This window comes from Lithobates pipiens, unplaced genomic scaffold (genome assembly GCF_037356315.1).
Source record: "Lithobates pipiens isolate NorthernLeopardFrog02 unplaced genomic scaffold, aLitPip1_a1.2 Scaffold_8, whole genome shotgun sequence".
NCBI classification, from domain to species: Eukaryota; Metazoa; Chordata; class Amphibia; order Anura; family Ranidae; genus Lithobates; species Lithobates pipiens.
In genome coordinates this window covers 479,271,848-479,291,787 of record NW_027507903.1, presented here as the reverse complement: position 1 = coordinate 479,291,787, position 19,940 = coordinate 479,271,848, and the positions used below count along the sequence as shown (strand labels likewise).

Here is a 19,940-nt window from a genome sequence, read left to right as displayed (position 1 = left end):
TGAAAAACATCCCTGCAGCATAAAGCTGCCACCACCATGCTTCACTGTAGGGATGGTATTGGCTAGGTAATGGGGAGGGCCTGGTTTCCTCCAGACATGGCACTTGTCATTCAGGCCAAAGAGTTCAAGCTTTGTTTCATGGTCTGAGAGCCCTTCCAGCGCATTCTGGCAAACCCCGGATGGGCTGTCATGTGCTTTTTAAAGAGTGGCTTCCGTCTGGCCACTCTACCAAACAGAACAAAATAAATTGCAGCGCACACATACAAAAATTACATTTAAATTCGTCAGGCGCGCCCGTCGGGTTCTTGGTCACCTCCCTGACTAAGGCCTTTCTCCCCCGATCGCCCAGTGTGGCTGGGTGGGTCTGCTCTAGGAAGAGTCCTGGTGGTTCCAAACCTCTTCTGTTTACAAAATGATGGAGGCCACTGTGCTCGTGGGACCTTCAATGCTGCAGACATTTTTCTGCACCCTTCCCCAGATGTGTGCCTCGATACAATCCTGTCCCAGAGGTCTACAGACAATTCCTTGGACTTCGTGGCTTGGTTTGTGCTCTGACATGCACTCTCAACTAGGGCCGAAACAACTAATCAATTAATCGACAACTAATCTATTATGTAATCGATTACTATTTTTATAAATCGATTAAATTGGCCAGTAACATAATGGGGTTAAAAAAACTAAAATTAGCCCTTTATAGTACAAAAAGAGCAAATAATCGCTACTGTAAATATTACTTTCACTCTTCCACAGTAAAAAAATGAACCCCTTACAGTAGTGATTTGCTCTTTTTGTACTATAAAGGGTTCATTTTAGTTTTAACCCTATTATTTTACTAAACGTCTTAGGGCTGGTTCACACCTATGTGTTTTTTTTGCCGCTTTTTGCAGAAACGCACTACAGTTCATTTTGATCCGCTGCTTATTTGGAAAGGGTCAAGGACTTTTTCTACGCAAAACTTTTTAAATTAGAGGCTGCAGAAAGCATGTACTATGTTTTTTGCAGCAATTTGTGTTTTTTTTTTATCTGCCCAACAACAAATTGGCCAACAAAAAGCATAAAAGAATGCAAAAAGCAAATCGCAGCAAAATCACATTGGCAAAAATCAAAACGCACAGCAAAAAGCACTGCAGAAAGAGATCAACAGCAAACTGCATAGGTGTGTACAGAGCCTTATGCTGGCCACACGGATCAATTTTCAGATGAGAAAATTAATATGAAAAATCTTTCTACATTCGCTGAATGAAAGAATGTTGTTTGAAAATTTCACTTGCTTTATGGCTCCATGCACACTGGAGCTCATAAACTGCAGTTTATTGGAGTTTGGGCGTTTTTTTTAAAAGCCCATAAACTCCACTCTATGTTAGCCTATGTGTCCATGCACACATGGACGTTTTTCAGCTTTAATGAGCAGTGGAGTTTATGGGCTTTTTTCTGAACGCCAGAAATTCGCGTTCAAAGTGCTGTTTTTCACCGCCAAAAAACGACAAACGCTGATAAACGCTCATAAACATGCGTTAATTAGTGTTCGGCATTCTATTTTTTCAATGCATTGTGGGAGTTTGGAATGTACTGTGGGATTTTTGGAGTGTCCTATGTGTATTTTTATTGAAAACGCCCATAAACACTAACGCTAATAAACGCTAGTACAAAACGCTGTTAAAAGCAAGTTTTTCAATCAGCGTTTTCTGCCAGCAATCTGGCGTCCAGAAAAAGCTTTTTTGAACTTCAGTGTACATGGAGCCTTAACATTCTGATTTAAAATGAATGTATTTTCTGAACGAAAACCACATACACGGTCTGAAGTTGATCAAGAAGTTTTCTATTATTTCTAAATTTTCCCATCACTGTGGTTGAAAACAAACGTCGCTTTGACCCCACTAACGATTAGAAAATCGAACAAACGTTCTTAAAATTACTTTTTATTGAAGGAAGACATGGTTTTTGTATGGCCAGCATATAATAATATATTACAGTTCTGTTTTAAAGACTGTTTTGCAGATTTTCACTTTTTTCTTTAAATAAAAAAAAAATTGGATCTCTGAGACTGATGATATTTAAAGTGGGGTGCCCCCTAAAAAAAATTTTTAAAGTCAGCAGCTACCCTGTTTCCCCTAAAATAAGACCTAGCCTGATTGTCGACGATGGCTGCAATATAAGCCCTACCCCCCAAATAAGCCCTAGTTAAAGTCCTTCTATGTCTTATTCTCAGGGTAGGGCTTATTTTTGGGGACAGAGGGTTGGGCTTATTTGGGGGGTAGGGCTTATATTGCAGCCATCACCGACACTCATGCTAGGTCTTATTTTAGGGGAAACAGGGTACAAATACTGCAGCTGCTGACTTTGAATAATCCGACACTTACCTGTCCCAGGGTCCAGCGATGCGGGGGAACAAAGCCCCCCCTTGTTCTCCGCTCGCGGCACCGGCATTCTTACTGTGGGCACCCGGCTGTGGCTTCACAGCTGGGCACCCCCTGCGGATGCGTGATAGGCCGCACAGTCATCTGGGACACGTGACAGGACCCAGATGACTGTGCGGTGCCGAGGGGGAAGTGATGTCAGTGCCCGGGCACTGAAGGAGGCAGACTACGAGGGACCCCCTAACAACAGGCATTTAGAGGTGAGTAAAACATTTTTTTTTCCAATTATTTTTTTTATGAATTTTAAGCTATTTATTTTTATTTTTTTGGGTGGAAACACCACTTCTCTACTAACCTCTAATAGTATATACAGTATATCCCTTCTGTCTGTTATTCTCAGAGTAGATTAGAGATTTTGCTCCCTAACCATATAGTTGGTTATTTATATTTACCACTGCATAGAGATATTTAAGAATGAACTTTACATAGTAACTAAATTATACACACTTTTTTTAACGTTATTAACCGATTAATCGAAAAACAATAAATCGGCCAACTAATCGATTATGAAAATAATCATTAGTTGCGGTCCTACCCTCAACTGGGACCTTCAGGCTGGGTTCACACTGCTGCGGGGGGAGATCCGGATGTGATTCGCACCGCACTGCAGTGCAAATCACCTTGGATCTCCGTAGCGATGCGAGTTCAGCCATACAGATAGTATGGCTGAATTCGCATCGCTCCTGCAGCAAACTCGCACGGGACCCTTTTTTTGGTCCGCAACAGAATCGGATCGCATGGGTGTTCACACCATGCGATCCGATTCCTGTGCGAGTCGGCAGATCGCACTGCGATATGCGGACGGATCTGGGGGTGTCATTAACATATCATTGACACTCCCAGCCGTCCGCATAGGGCAGTGTGAACTGCCGGTGGGAGTAATGCGATGCGGGAAAACGCCGCGGAATCGCGGCGTTCCCGCATCGCAGCGGTGTGAACCCGGCCTCAAGAGACAGGTGTGTGCCTTTCCAAAGAATGTCCAATCAACTGAATTTTAATACAGGTGGACTCCAATCAAGTTGTAGAAACATCTCAAGGATGATCAGTGGAAACAGGATGCACCTAAGCTCAATTTTGAGTGTCATAGCAAAGGCTGTGAATACTTCTGTACATGTGATTTTTTTTTTTTTTATACATTTCCAAACAAACTTCTTTCACGTTGTCATTATGGGGTACTGTTTGTAGAATTTTGAGGAATATAATGAATTGAATATATTTTGGAATAAGGCTGTAACATAACAAAATGTGGAAAAAGTGAATCGCTGTGAATACTTTCCGGATGCACCGTAGGCTTTTATCAGAATTTTTTGGCATGGGCCGTGTTGTTTTTTTTCAGCCTCAAGCTTTTATGGGAGTTTAGCTTTGTTAAAAAATGCAAACGCGGCAAAATGCTAATGCAAAAACAACAAAACTTGGGTTTTTAATGCAGCATTCTACAGTTAACACTAATGGCGTTTTTATAACGTCCAGTGTGCATGAGGCCTAAATGTGGCCTTTTGTGCGTTTGCATGACTGCGAGTGAGGGTTTTTGGACTCTCATTGGAGTAGGGGCTGAGGTAAATGCATCTACCTACTCTGTTAAATGCTCTGTGATAGGTTGGTACTTATGAAGTTGTGCTGTTGTTACAGTTGTGCTCATAAGTTTACATACCCTGGCAGAATTTAGGATTTCTTTGCCATTTCAGAGAATATGGTTAGTTTTTGGCTGAAGCCATTTATTATCAATCAGCTGTGTTTACTCTTTTTAAAATCATAATAACAACAGAAACTAGCCAAATGACCCTGATCAAAAGTTTACATACCCCAGTTCTTAAAACCTTGTATTTCCCCCCTTTAACATCAATGACAGCTTGAAGTCTTTTGTGGATGAGGCGCTTTATCTTCTCAGATGGTAAAGATGCCCAAGCCTCTTGCTAAAAATCCTCCAATTCCTGTAAATTCTTGGGTTGTCTTGTATGAACTGCACGCTTGAAATCTCCCCAGAGATGCTCAATGATATTGAGGTCAGAAGACTGAGATGGCCAATCCAAAACCTTCACCTTATTCTGCTGTAGCCAATGACAGGTCGACTTGTGTTTTGGATAATTGTCTTGTTGGAATGTCCAAGTACGTCCCATGCGCATCTTCCTAGCTTATGAATGCAAATGTTCCTCCAGTATGTTTTAATAACATACTGCATTCATCCTGCCATCAATTTTGACCAAATTTCCTGTGCCTTTGTAGCTCACACATCCCCAAAACATCAGCGATCCACCGCCGTGTTTCACAGTAGCAATGGTGTACCTTTCATCATAGGCCTTGTTGACTCCTCTCCAAATGAAGCTTTTACGGTTGTGGCCAAAAAGCTAAATTTTGGTCTCATTGCTCCAAATGACTTTGTGCCAGAAGGTTTGAGGCTTGTCTCTGTGCTGTTTGGCGTATTGTAAGCGGGTTAGTTTGTGGCATTTTTGTAGTAATGGCTTTCTTCTGGTGACTTGACCATGCAGCCCATCTTTCTTTAAGATCCTCCCTATTGTGCATCTTGAAACAGCCACACCACATGTTTTCAGAGAGTCTTGTATTTCACCTGAAGTTATTTGTGGGCTTTTCTTTGAATCCCAAACAATTTTCCTGGCAGTTGTGGCTGAAATTTTAGTTGGTCTACCTGACCGTGGTTTGGTTTCAACAGAACCCATGTGCCACTTCTTTATTAGAGTTTGAACACTGCTGATAGGCATTCTCAATTCCTTGGACATCTTTTTATATCCCGTTCCTGTTTTATACAGTTCAACTACCTTTTCCCGCAGATCCTTTGTCAACTCTTTTGCTTTCCCCATGACTCAGAATCCAGAAACGTCAGTGCAGCACTGGATGAAAGATACAAGGGTCTGTCAGGAGTCCAGAAACTCGTTGACCCTTTATACCAGGGATATGCAATTAGCGGACCTCCAGCTGCTGCAAAACTACAAGTCCCATCATGCCTCTGCCTCTGGGTGTCATGATTGTGGCTGTCAGAGTCTTGCTAGGCCTCATGGGACTTGTAGTTCTGAAACAGCTGGAGGTCCGCTAATTGCATATACCCCTTTTATATATACACACACACACACACACACACACGAATTACAAGCAAACAGATCATGGGTGAGGATGGTTACCTTTAATAGTCATTCAAACCGCTTTGTGTCAACTTATGTGCATGTTATCAGACCAAAATCACCAGGGTATGTAATCTTTCGATCAGGGTCATTTGGGTAGTTTTCTGTTGTCATTATGATTTAAAAAGAGTAAACACAAGTGATTGATAATAAATGGCTTCAGCCAAACACTAAACATGAGTGAAAGAAAAGTTTTTGTGTTATCATTCTTATTCTCTGAAAAATGGCCAAGAAATCATAAGGTCTGTAAACTTATGAGCACAACTGTAGGTGCCGACAAGAAACATGCTATTAGGATTTGAACTCTTCAGTCTGCTGCTTCTCCTTTCACTTCCCAGTTACAGGCTGAGGGCGGAACAAGATCTCTAAATGTCATTTAACTGCAGCAGAGAGAAATAAGTTCTATTGACCTGGTAGGCAGGACTGTGCTTTGTGACAAATCTGTTTACATCTTAGCACTGAATGGACAGAAATACAAATGTGTAAATGGGATAGGGAGATACGGACAAATGGGTTTTTACTAGTCCCCACTATATCCACAAAAGTTTCTATCAAAAAGAGTTAATCTGAAATATACAGAATCACCGTCCCCATCATGATTTAGAGGGAAAGGAAAATAATCTATAACAAGCTACATACCGTTTGTTGCAGTTACTTTTGAAAATTAGGTTGCATGGTGATTCTAAGTATCCTATAGAGCTTTTGCTTATAATGTACTAAAAACTGCAATTAGATGGGGGAGTAAGTCTCCTGTATGGAACAACCCACTCGGATTTTTGGTTCCTGACCTGCAGGTTCAGAGCCTGTTAGTGATAATGAATGAGTTTTAGGTGGGAAATTATAGAAAACCATTTCAATTAAAGATCTGCACCATACTGAGGTGTCACGTCTGAGAAATTTTAAGGTCTGTTGAGCTATCATTCTACAAAGTCTGTTCTAGGGGATAGCACATATTCACTTTACATTCAGTTTAATAGGTTGATGACTTCTTCTCTTCTCCATTATCTGGATCCCCTTATTGCCTGCAGGAGACGCTAGCGACCCACAACCTTCACATACACCCCGTCTTTAGGCCGCAAAGTGGACAAAGTGGTGACCTGGAGGGGAATCTGCAGGAGAGGACAGAAAAATCTTCATTATTCCAGTCAGATAAAAAGGATAATGGAAGACACCACAAACCCAAATGCAGAATAGTCACAGGCCCTTAACTTCAGGCAAAGTTTAAAGGAAAATTTTTGTTTAAAAAAAAATAAACACTTGCATTAAACTGCTAACTACAGGAGGATTGTACACTGAAAAAAAAAAAAAAACACCCCTACTCCATTATCTAGCATGCCTTAGTTTGCGTTAAGCAGTACCAACAATATGTGCAAGAGGAGGGACGGGACCTGCATCTTTTAATAACCTATAAGAAAAGGATTTTATGAGGAGAACAAAAATTTGAATTTCTTTCTCGTCCAATGACAGACACAGGAAGTCATATAGTGTGAGGACATCCAAAATGGACTGCAGCCTAAGAGCCACCTTAGGGACCAAAACCTGGAAATCTGCCAACATTACCAGTGGGAGTACACAGAGACTGATCAAACTGATGCCCAAGACCGAGAAAAAATGGCCACTCCCCTGAGAGGAATAACTTAACATGGAAGGAATCACCAAACCATGGACCAAGCAAGAGATTGTTCTACCCCTTTTGGTGGCTTCCATTTGACCAAACAACAAATTCCTATTTAAGGAAGAAAAATCGACAACCCGACAAGGTCAATAAGGAAAGGATCAAGGAAGCTAAGATGTTCTTGTAAAAGAAATAGTCAGTCCAATCCCAGTGAGATGAGGGCGAGACTGTTCGGTAAAACCCTCAGAGGAAAAGGCCCTGGCTGGGCAAAAGCTATAAGCGATAAAGTACTACAAGTTGGTAAGAGCACACTTCACTCGGTGGTGGGATATATTCAGTAAAGTCACTGCAACCGTGCAAAATACTTCAAGTTGCCATCCAACTATTCACAGTTTTGGACAGTGTTTGAATCACCAATTTTTATATTAAAAGGGTCACTACCCTTGCTTTTTTCCACAGGATTATTCCTTTTCTTTTTTACAGGCATTTGTTCAATCACTGGACATTGGATTGTTTGATTTAAGAGTCGAGACTTATTTATTTATAACTTTTCACTGAATATTATTTGGTTACATTTATAGCGCAACCTGTTTGAATTTATTATGTTTTGTGTGTATCTCACGTGGTGTTGCTGCTAATAGGTTTTAGCTTAATATATTGTCCAGCGCAGTCTTTTTTTCTAGCTATACCAGAGTCCAATAAGAAAGCCCTAAGCCACCACTCACGGACCCCATAAGAGTGAAGAAATTAAAAATGTCCAGAGGCTGGGAGGAACTGGCCTACAGATGATCACCCTTAAGAGCATCAGGGAGGTAACACCTAAACTCATGGTTGAGTCTACAACAGGAACCAAACTGCCTCTCCTGACGCAAGAAGGACTCACGTTTCTTCTCAGTGGTGGAGACACACCAGTACCAAGATGATGTCCAGTGAAGTCTGAACCAGGAGACCTGACAAAAGAGGAATCCCAGTATGTAGAATGAACCACCTGTTCTGGAAATCCAGAATGTAGCCCCAGAGACAATAGTTTTCCAATGAGAGCAGCTTCTGGAAAGGTTGAGAGATGGGTAGACCCTTTGTTAATGGCAGGGGCATGAGGTCAAACATAAGGTGGCCTCACCTACTGAAGAGCTATGCTGGTTAACATTGCCTGCAGGTGATGGACAGTTTCCAGCTCCAATATCTGGCTAGGCCAGGTCCAGCTGAATCTTTAAGGCAATCAGGGAAATGCCCATTGGGGAAATGGTGACTGGAGGTCATCTGAGTGTCCCACAGTAGGGATGCTATGAGAACATACTGGGGCCAGGGCAACACTAAGGCTTCAGAGCCTTATAAAGTCAGAGAAAAAACAGTGCTGTTTCCAGTTGACCAAGTAGGGCAGAAGGTCCCTCTGGAGAAAGAGAGGGATGAAGACCCTGATGGGTACCAGGCACCACTAGTGGTCCTTGAAGTATCAAGGAATGAGAATTGCTCTGAGAGAGATGGTGGTGACCAGAGTGGCACTCCCCTATTTAGAAAGTGGGAATGCAACTTCATACTGAAGACTCATCTAAGAGTTTATCAGGTTTCTTGCTTCCAGTCTTGCGGACTGCTCGAGAACCAGGGCTAGGGAATCAAGGAAGGTCGACTCCATGTCTATGGCACAGAAAAAGCTATGATTTCTCAGACCAATACTATTCATTTAGGTTGGAGAAAAATCTATTCAGAAAGTTGCAGGACTTTTCCCAGCAGAATCGGTTAGGGCTGCTGACGTCACATCCAAGATGGTGGCACACAGCAGTCTTAAGAAACTATAATCTTATGGTAAAACTGTTTTTGTAATGAATGGCCAGGTGACAGGGTCTGTCAAACAGCTGGCGGAAGCAGGGGTCTCCAAACTATGATCCTCCAGTTGTTCAGGAACTACAATTCCCATCATGCCTAGTCATGTCTTTAAATGTCAGAGTTTTACAATGCCTCATGGGACATTTAGTTCTGCTACTGCTGGAGAGCTTTAGTTTGGAGATCCCTGCTCTAGAGCAGTGAGCAGGTTTTGTGTAATGTCACCCCATAACAGCAGATGTCGCTCTTTCACACAACTACAGCCATCTATAAAGTATATGAATCTATTCTGTATATCCCATCAGGACAATGTTAATACCTGAGTGCGAGAAGAGGTCTCAAAGCGGAATTTCTGCAGGACACGGTAAAGAGTGATTTTGGCTTCCAGAATGGCGAGTCTCATCCCAATACAGCTGCGTGGCCCTGCTCCAAACGGGAGGTAGGAGAATGGGTGTCGCTTCTGCTTCTCTTCTGCAGCAAACCTGAAGGAAAGGATCAACATGATGTAATGAATAAATAGCATCTACTAAAGCAACATTGGGCAACTGGGTGTTCTATCATGCTATGTTTGGAAAGCTGGGATCTGTAGTATCACCAGAGCTACAGTAACACAGACAGCCACTCCTGACCTATCAATTTAGAAAAGCAACAGGAACCTTCAAAGTGGTAGTAAAAAAAAAAGGCATATTGCACTAGTATGCACCGCATTTAATTAATTATATGAAAGACTTGCCATAAAACGAAGCCCCCCAGAGGTGTTGTCACTGCTGACAGAGCCACGATGATGTCAATTTCATGCATGCGCATGGGGCCACGATCACGACACAGCTCTCTTAATGGATGGCATATTCAGTATGTCACCAACTGCATAAAAGCGTCAGTAAAATCCTGCTAAAGGACCGCAAAAACGACCGGCACTTTAGTGCTACTTTAGCGTGAAAGGAGTCTAATAACCAGCACCATTTAACCCACTTCCTCTGAGCCCAGATCATCATGGACTGCCTCCAGCCTGCAACTACACAGTAAAAGGGGAAGCAGCACAGCGATGTAGTTCAGCTCTCATGTACCTTCATGGGGAGCCTAAGATTACAATGATGGTCTGTCTTACTGCTTCAGTCCAAGCACCATCTGAATAGTTTGACTGTGGGAGAGTGCCAGTGGGATGGTGATGCCACTGATGTCACTAGACCTGGTGAGTGCTGTTGTCACCTGGCTAGAAGTGACTTAAGATGTGGGTCACTGAGGAGGACAAGATAAAAACCAAGGTCAGCAACAGCAAGTCGAGATGGTACCAGTTCAGCAGGTAGGAACGTATTCAGGGGCAAGTTGGGTCAGTATCTTTTGGCAGGAAGAAATTGTAATCAGGTAACAAGACAAGGTCAATACAGGAGCAGGTCGGCAGATAGAAAAGAACAACATAAGAGTCAGGGAACAAGCCAGATGAGTAATGGAGATCAAGATTGGGTGCAGGATTGCCGGTGACAAAAGTACAGCTACAGATCTCTCAGCACTAGAGTCTTGCAGGTCCCAGATGTAAATAGCCTGCTTGGTACTATTATTCGCAATGACGTCCATGCACAAACTGCAAGATTTGCACATAGATACATGGTCATGCACAATTCAGTGAGCCAAACTTTGCACATGCATGGGTGCTCACCCTGAAATCTGGCTATGTGGGTTGATTTGATCTTCCTGACATTACTCTCTCTATCACTCTGCTTTCTCCTCCTAGCCACACACTTCTTGTCAACACATGAGCCGATTGGCTCCTTATGCTTTTGCTCCCTCTCCTAGTCTGCATTTGGCTGTACAGGGACCTCAAGTTCAAAGTCAGGTATGTACACTGCATGTATTTACAAATATATTTGATGATGTATTATTGATTACAGAGCTGCATGGCAAATTCACCATAGCACAATAAAATATGTCATAGACGTGATGATCTCTCTGATCCAAGGTGCCCTGCCTGACTTGTATCATCACTCTGGATCATGACAACACTTTCTTATTCTTTCTTTAACAGGATAACAAACTATATGCTGGCATCTGCTACTTGCCTGATGGCTGGATTTTGGTCTCCACAGAGTTCTTGATGGGAACGGGTGAAGTACATCTGTATATCTTGATTTATAACTGTTAACCTTTCCAGGAGCATTGAATTACATAGACTTGCACTCGATTTATATTCTGAGATTAAATGTCAAATTTCCTCAGGACACCCTATTTGTTCAAAACATATTATGGAATGGCTTCATGAATATTGATCCAGAATAAGGACTTTAGTGAGTCTCGGATCATTATTTATATGGACACAATGGGGAGATTTAATAAAACTGGTGCACTTAGGATCTGGTGCAGCTGTGCATGGTAGCCAATCAGCTTCTAACTTCAGCTTGTTCAATTAAGCTTTGGAATTAAAACCTGGAAGCCTATGGTTTCTTTGTAGTACTGCACCAGATTTTGCACTCTGAAGCTTTAGTAAATAACCCCCACTGTCAGATCAATAAACCACCACTGCATCCTGATAGGGATGGGCCAAACGGACCCCTGTTTGGTTCGCTCTTGATGAAAGCAAGAATTGGCCTTTCTGTAAAAGAATTGCAATGATATGCACCTGTCAAACAGGTGCAGCAAAATTGGTCTTTGAGTGTTAATTGTGTCCATGAAACCTATACCAAAAATATTCTTCCAGATGAAATGATCGAATACCCTCAAAGCTAGGCAGCCTCAAAGTCCTGCATAGATTCCACATCCCAAAAAGACTTAATCAGTGATATCGGCATCAGGGGCTTCATAGCTGGTAATCCAGGACCGATTCATTTTTATAAAAGTCAAACAGTCCATGGAGTCTGTGGACAGATGTGTTCTATGATCAGTAACGAAACCTCCCGCAGCACTGAATGCCCGTTCTGAAAGCACGCTAGATACAGGGCAGCCCAACAACTTAATAGCATACTGGGCAAGTTCTGGCCAGTGGTCTATTCTCGTGACCCAGTAAGTCAGTGGATCATCAGCTGGAAAGCTCTTCATCTCTGTTTTGGCCCCAAGGTAATAGTTCACCATGTGATGCAGACGCTGCCGATGGGATGTGGAAGCAGACAGCCATGGGCGGCGAGGACTAAAAAAATGACGAAATGCCTCACTTAAGCGGACACCTTCTTCAACACTCCTCTTTTGACCTACAGAAGACTCAAAACATTTTCTACCACACTGTAACCTACTGGAGTTAGGAAAAATGTTCAATAAAATCCTCTTTAACGTGTCCTCAAGAGATTTTATCTTCTGCACTCTGTGGGGACGGGATCAGTTCTGAGACCTTCCCCTTAGAACGGTGGTCAAGTGTTCAAATTGAGGTTGGGGAATGGGAGAAGGCATTTAAGCTATCCCACTGCTTATCACAGACAACTAAAGCACAAGAGACGAACTACAAGTTGCTCTCAAGATGGTACTGGAGCCCAGTGACACTACACCGTATATACCCAGAAAAACCAGATATATGCTGGCGGTGCCATACAGAGAGGGGCTCTTTGCTCCATATTTGGTGGAAATGTGCCCTAATTTTTTGTTTCTGGGAAAAGGTTATGCAATTATACACACTAGTTACGGGGGAGATAATCCCAAATACGCCGCAGATTACCCTTCTCTCTATGTTACCAGGAACATATAAGAACATTAAAAAGAAGCTTCTTGGGCACTGGTTGATTGCAGCAAGAACTGTGATACCGCGTCACTGGCAATCAACTCAGTCCCCTACGATAAACGAATGGGCCTTAGAAATGGATAATATAGAGAGGATGGAGATATTTATAGCACAAGAATTAGATACGTACGAAAGATGCCTCCTGGTTTGGAACCCATGGAGGCAGTATAGGAAATTGGTAAAAAGCTGAAGGTAGAAGGAGGAAAGAAATGGTAGGAAAGACTATGCTGGAGGAGAGAAAAGGGGAAGGGATGGAGGGGAGGAAAAGGGGGGTGGGGGCCCCCTTGTTTCATTTTTTTGTGGGTTTTTTTCTTTTTTCTTCTTCTCTCTCCCCCCCTTTTTTTTTTTTTTTTTTTTTATTTTATCGGTGTTAAAGTAGTTAAGATATGTATTTATTATGTATGTAAGTTCGGAATTTGTTTAAATATGTGTAATGTTCTATAATAACTTGAAATAAAATCAGAATTAACATAAAGAAAGGAAAAGAAAAGGAGGAAGAAAAAGGAAAAAAAGAAAGGAAAAAAAAAAAAAAAAAAAAGAAGAACGGTGGTCAAGGAGGGTTGCCAACCAGTAATCACCCTTCTCCTTTATGCCACGTATTCTTGGATCCTTTCGCAGGCTTTGAAGCACGAGATTGCCCATATGCCTCAAATTTGCCAAGGCTTGAGAAGCAGACTCCTTGGGGTCACTCAGGATGACAGCATATGGAACTTCCTCCTCCCAGCCACGTAATACTCCCAAGGTTCCTGGGGTTGGAAAGCCATCACTTACAGATTGACGCATTTCTTTCTCTTCTTCGAAGCCTATGAAAGTGCCAGAATCCTCCTCCTCATCCTCCTGTGTGTTCTGTGACATAGGAATGATGGTGTCTGGATAAAGTGGGCCTTGAGAGGAAAGGAAGTCCTCCTCTGCCTCCTGCCGCTCTGCCTCCAGTGCCCTGGCCATAATACCACACAGATTCTGCTCCAGCAGGAACACAACAGGGATTGTGTCACTGAAGCATGCACTGTCACTGCTCACCATCCTTGTGGCCTCCTCAAATGGTGACAATACAGTGCATGCATCCTTAATGATCAGCCATTGGCATGGGGAAAAAAAAATCAGAGGCGGCCTGAGCCTGTTGTTGTGCCATACTGGCACAGATACTCGTTGACGGCCCTCTGCTGCATGTATAGCCACTGCAGCATTCCCAAAGTTCCACCTAGTGGGCATGTCACAAATCAGGTGGTTTACGGACAGGTGGAATTTCAGCCAACCAAGCATTGGCTGTGTATGACTGCCTGAAATGGCTACAGACTCTTCTGGCCTGTTTTAGTACATCTTGCAACCCTGGGTACATACTTAGGAAACACTGCGCCACCAAATTTAGGACACGTGTCAACTTTCCCTGTCTAAGGGCAGACATGAGGTGTGAGCCATTATTGGACACCAACATTCCTGGCACCAGCTAGCATGGTGTGAACCACCTCTGGGCCTGTCCCTACAGAGCTGCAAGAATCTCTGCTCCGGTCTGATTCCTGTCCCCTAAACACACCAGCTGAAGCACTGCATGGCACCTTTTAGCCTGGCTCTGGGAATAGCCCTTTGAATGCTTAGGGGGCACCTGATGTTCATAGGACAATTCTGCCGAGGAGGGCATGGAGGTGGCGGAGAAGGGGTAGAGCTCACAGGTCTGGCATCACCACCAACTGTATGGAGACTAGGCACAACAAGCTGCAGCACCGAGCCCTGTCCTGCATCCTTTCGAGTTGCAAACAGCGTTACCCAGTGTGCTGTGAAAGAAATATATATCGTCCCTGCCCATGCTTGCTGAACCACGTGCCAGTAGTAAGGTGGATTTTACATCTGACTGCCTTGCCCAACAATGCCAGAACATTCCCTTCCACATGATGGTAGAGAGATGGAACAGCCTTACATGAGACGTAGCTACTGAGAACCTGCCGTTGTGGTGCAGCATATTGTGCAAATTCACAGAAGGGGGGCAGAATCCACCAGGCTGAAAGGAAGAAGTTGGAAAGCCAACAGCTTTGACAAGCTTACATTCAGACGCTGGGCATGTGGGTGGCACTGTATTTTTTTTCAGCAGTTGGGGCTGAGAAATTTGCCAGCTACAGTCTACAGCTGGTGGTGTGCTGCTGGCAGATGTGATGCTAGGACCTGGGACACCCTGTGCTATACCATCATCCCTGTCAGTGGAGGCTGCTGAAAGGTAATGACTCTGTATCGCAGGGGCAGACTGAAGTGAGTAAGGAGGAGGAGGGACATATTTGTGACCCTTTTGTGTGGCTTTTAGGTGTTCTTGCCAATAGGCTGAGTGGTTGGACGTTAAATGCCTTGTTAGGCATGTGATACCCAAATGGTTGGTGTTTTTGACACGTTTGATGTGTCTGAGATACAGTTTGCAGATAGCAACAGTGCGATCGGTTGCAGATGTGCAGCAAAAAGGGGCAGACAGCTGAGCTTTGGGAAGTGGGCTGGGAGATAACAGCTGCATAATGTGATGGAATAGGGTGCCTACTCTCTACTCTTTCCTGATGTCGGCCTCCTTGGGGTTGTACCTCCTCACCTTCAGTTTCCTCCTCTGCTCTATCTGGCACCTAAGTTGCATCAGTGACCTCATCATTATCATGTCCATCTTCATAATTACCACTGGAGACAACTTGGCAATACGCTGCGGCTTGGGGAACATGAATGCCAATTTGTCTACCAGTGTTCCTCCCTCTCTCTAGGCTCATGTTCCTGTCATCCTCAACCTCAGAGCCAACATCTGAATCCAGTAATGGCTGGGCATCATCAAGGAGCAAGTGGCTGATGCTGTGGTCAAATAACTCACCTGACTCCTCAATGACTGATGTTGGGGCTATGGCAGGAATAGATGTGGACAAGGAGGCAGGTTTATCCACTCTGGCAACTGCAGGGGACTGCACACTTGTCTCTACTTGCGTGACAGAGGATGAGGAGGATGAGGAAGGTTTAGTAAGCCAGTCCACCACCTCCTCTGCATGCTGTGGCTGGATAGCATGGGCAAACTCACTAAACAGAGGAAATGATGCCCTGCTTGAGGACTGACCACCACGTCCACCATTGCCTGTGCACAGATTTGTTGCTGGTCCCCTTACAGTGCCAAGGGAACGTCTGCCTCTCCTTGTCCTCACAGACATTATTGGGAGGGAGGGGACGGTGCTTATAATCAGATGTAAAGAAGTAGTTGAAATCTGTATATAGATGTACTTTTTTTTTATTTACTTTATTTTTATTACTCTTCAAGTATCAAAAAAAGAACATACAATGGCATAACATATCATATAACATTTCAAAGTACAAGAGACAAAACTGTTATTATTTTATCCACCCTATCTCTCCCAACCTATTCCCCCCACCCTCCCACTCAATTATTAGTTATGCATATATTTCTAATAGTCACATGGCCAAGAAGGTAAGGGGCAAACCATCTCCCTGGGCAGGAGAAATATAAAGGAGAAAACATCCAAGATCACGTAGGGGCGGGAAGCAAGAGCAGGGGAGTGGCGAGGAACGAGGCAGATCCCCCCACCATCCCCTTATAGGGGGTACCCCATCTCGTCCAGCCAAGGCCTCCACATTCTTTCAAACTTATTATAATTACCCTGCCTAATACATCTCGCCCTCTCACTCCAAACCATTGAGTTAATGGTCTCAACCCAGCTCTCCACTGTTGGGGGAGTCTGTGCCTGCCATTTCTGTACTATTAATTTCCTTGCCTGAAACAGGCATCCCAACACTACATCAATGGTGCCAGTTGGGACTCTACCTTCTTTCAAGCTTCCCAATTGGCAGGTCTTGACCTCTGGCACTAATGTGGTTCCAAAAGTTTTATTATGTTATTAATAGTAATATTAGTAATATTAATTATTATTATTATATTATTATTATTTATTTTATTATCATAGCTACTATCTCCGCCCAGTATCTAAATAGCTTAGGACACTTCCATACCATATGGGTCATCTGGGGCACTCATCATTTTGTCTCCTTCCAAATGTAGAATTTTTTTTGAGGGGTATAATAAACTCTATGAATTAGGAACAAATGGGATACCTTCTGTGAGAGAGAGAGCGAGACCAAGTCTCCACATTCTAAGATACTATCCCATTGTTCTGTAGTCATCGCCCCCACATCTCTCCCCCACCCTGCTTTACTCCTGGATGGACCTGCTCCACTTATTATTCTAGCCCCCAATCTAGCATACAACTCAGAAATGAATCCTTTTAGTTGCAGCTGGTTTCATTATTTTTAGAAGTGTGAGATCTGAGTCCATTCAATGGTTTGTGACCTAAACTGTGCGTGAATGGAGTGTCTAATCTGCAAATATTTATAAAATGCCTTATTTGATATAATAATTTCCCATCTTAAATCCTCAAATGTCTTCATGAGGTTTCCCTCATATAATTGAACCAATCAGTTAATACCCTGCCTCTCCCATTCCCTGGGCCTCTCTATACTCCTTCTGCCAAATTTTTATTGTCCCATAAGGGGGTATATTCTGTTACCCCATCATATCCCATTAATACCTTTGTTACCTGCATTCTTTACAAATTTTATCATTTATCTATGAATACATGAGTCCGCCTCTAACACCTCTACCAATACACTATGTGGGGCCCCCATTATAATCATTTTATTACAAGGGCGCCCCCCTCCCAGGTCTCCACAACCCATTAAATGTCGTAACTGGGATGCCAGGAAATATGATCTCGGACGCGGGACCGCCATACCTCCTTCTTTAATCGGTAATTGCCTGGTTCGCAATCCAATCCTACATTGGCCTTTCCTCCAAATTAATTCCCTAAAAAGGGATTCAATTTTCTTGAACCACTTCTGACCTATTTAGATGGGAGAGTAATGGAACAAGTATAGAATCTGCGGTAGCCATATCATCTTTATTAGATTACAACGCCCTGCCACAGATAGAGAGAGTCGGATCCAAATATATTTCCTTTGCTTTAATTTAAGTAATAGTGGGGCTAAATTATCATTAATGTACTGGTTTATATCGCTCGTAATCCTGACCCCAAGATATTTCAATTTGGTTACTACCGCCAAGTGGGGAGCTCCAGGCAATATCTGGTTACCAAGTGGGTCAATCGGTAACAAAGCCCATTTCTCCTCATTGATAACCAGACCTGAAAATCGCCCAAATTCATCAACCATTTGTATCACTGCATTTAACGAGGCATTAACATCTCCAAGAAAAAAACAGAACATCATCTGCATACAGTGCTATCTGGTCCTCCTCCATTTGCCGCAGGAACCCATGTATATCTAACCGTGATCTAGTCATAATTGCTATGTAGATGTACTTTAATCAATGTAAAGAGGTGTTTGGTGCACTTTAATTTGAGTACTCACACTACACACACTCCATGGATACACTATAATATACTGCAATATAATGTGCCAAACGTACAGTGATGCACAGAACTATATGGCGTTAAACTGGCAGTAACGCACCCAAAACGATATGGCATTAAACTGGCAGTAACGCACAAAAAAAACTATATGGCGTTAAAATGGCAGTAATGCACACAAAACAATATGGCGTTAAACTGGCAGTAACACACAAAACTACATGGCGTTAAACTGGCAGAAACGCACGCAAAACTATATGGAGTTAAACTGTCAGCAATGCACACAGAAGTAAATGGCATTAAACTGGCAGTAACGCAAATCAAATAGACGGTGTTCAGCCATAACTACACTGATGCTATCTGAACTGTCCCTACTCTAGCTATACACTAATGTCAAGATTACTGACACGACCTCACTACACTGAAATTATGTGCCCTGTCCTTACTCCACACTAATGTATGTAGGTCTTGTTACACTACAGTGAAACTATCTGAGCTGTCCCTACTCTAGCTGCACACTATGCAAAGCTGAATGATGGTCCTCCACAATACACTCACACTATACTAATATTCTATGCTGACAATTGAATCAAAATAGCACAGTATAACACATAGCAGTGAACAGAGCCTATCTCTCTCCACGCTGAAATCACACTGAAAATAGCTGCCTTTGAAAGAATACTTTTATACTGTGGGGCGGGAATGAGCCATGATTGGATAACGTCACAATGACAGTGTTCAATCATGACTCTGACAGTGCTCTGTGCCCTCACTGGCTGAAACTTTCACTGCTACAGCCAATCAGGGCTTGCAATGCATTGTTCAGAGGCGCAATGCATTGTGGTCAGTTCGGGGGGGCGAACAAAAAATGGTCGAATGACCCGTTTGCTGGGCTGTTTGCCGGACAACTGAACAAAGTTTGGCCCGAACCATGCGCCCATCCATACTTCCTGATACCATACTTCAGACATATTTATGTTCTCATCATTGAATCGAAGCCGGCCTTATTTTCGAACTAAGATTGTTGAATAGTATGCTGATGATTACATGTTTGCAGTTCAGAGACAGATGAATATAAGATTTTGGGCTGTTTTACCGCTATCTAGCTCAGCTTGGGGAGGAATCCCTGAAATCATTTTGAGGTCTTAAAGAACCCCTACTGCATTTATATCTAGAGAAGTTATTTTTGGTGATTTATAAAGCTTTTTTCAGGTGTGTTATGGGCATATTAAAAGGTATTTTCCAGTCTTTTATTTTGCACATTTATCAAGCTTCAGGAGTTCGTTTTCTGGGCTGGGTAAGGGGGGGGGAGCAGTTCTTTAGGAGGAGAGGAATTCTTCAGGCGTAAAAAAAAAAATAGCATATCACATGTTTACAAGGACACTTATTGAAGTCTATGGGAGCAAAAATGCCTAAATATGCTAAAAAAAAAAAACTTATATATTTTTTTAAACGTAGGGCGTAGCACATACAACGACTGAGCATACAAGTGTTATCAGTGACAATTAGAAAGAATAGGATTCTGCATCTTGAGCATAGTCATGCATAGAGAAATGAGATGCATAGAGAAATGAGCAGAAGTGTGTGAATGGGGGCTTAGGGTAATGTAAAAATGGAGTAAGTCCTCAAATATAATATTTATTGCAATGGCTATCACATTTGAAGCAGCTGAAGTTCTCCATCCTTGTAAAATTTGTGGTGTGAGCTCAAGACCCATTATATTATAAGATTTGTTTTGTTTCTTTAGACCCATTTGGAAAACCTCTTGTAGTATATTGTAAAAATTATTTGTAGAACAAGACATATATTTGGTATAGTTACCAAATCTGACAAATCTTTATGGTCACCTCAATGAGAAAACACTGG

General features: G+C 42.7%; 1 protein-coding gene across 4 annotated transcripts in view; it reads right to left on the bottom strand.

The window, feature by feature from the left end:
• Window positions 1–3,755: 3,755 nt before the first annotated feature.
• The window catches only part of TBXAS1 (thromboxane A synthase 1), a 193,117-nt gene continuing 176,932 nt past the window's right edge, over window positions 3,756–19,940 (bottom strand). For all 4 annotated transcript variants that reach the window (XM_077468779.1, XM_077468781.1, XM_077468778.1 and 1 more), the window contains 2 exons: window positions 9,307–9,469; window positions 3,756–6,660 (listed from right to left, as the gene is read on the bottom strand). In XM_077468779.1, the coding sequence (XP_077324905.1) occupies window positions 6,586–6,660; window positions 9,307–9,469 (238 nt within the window). In that variant the 3' untranslated portion in view covers window positions 3,756–6,585. The remainder of the gene's footprint in view (window positions 6,661–9,306; window positions 9,470–19,940) is intronic.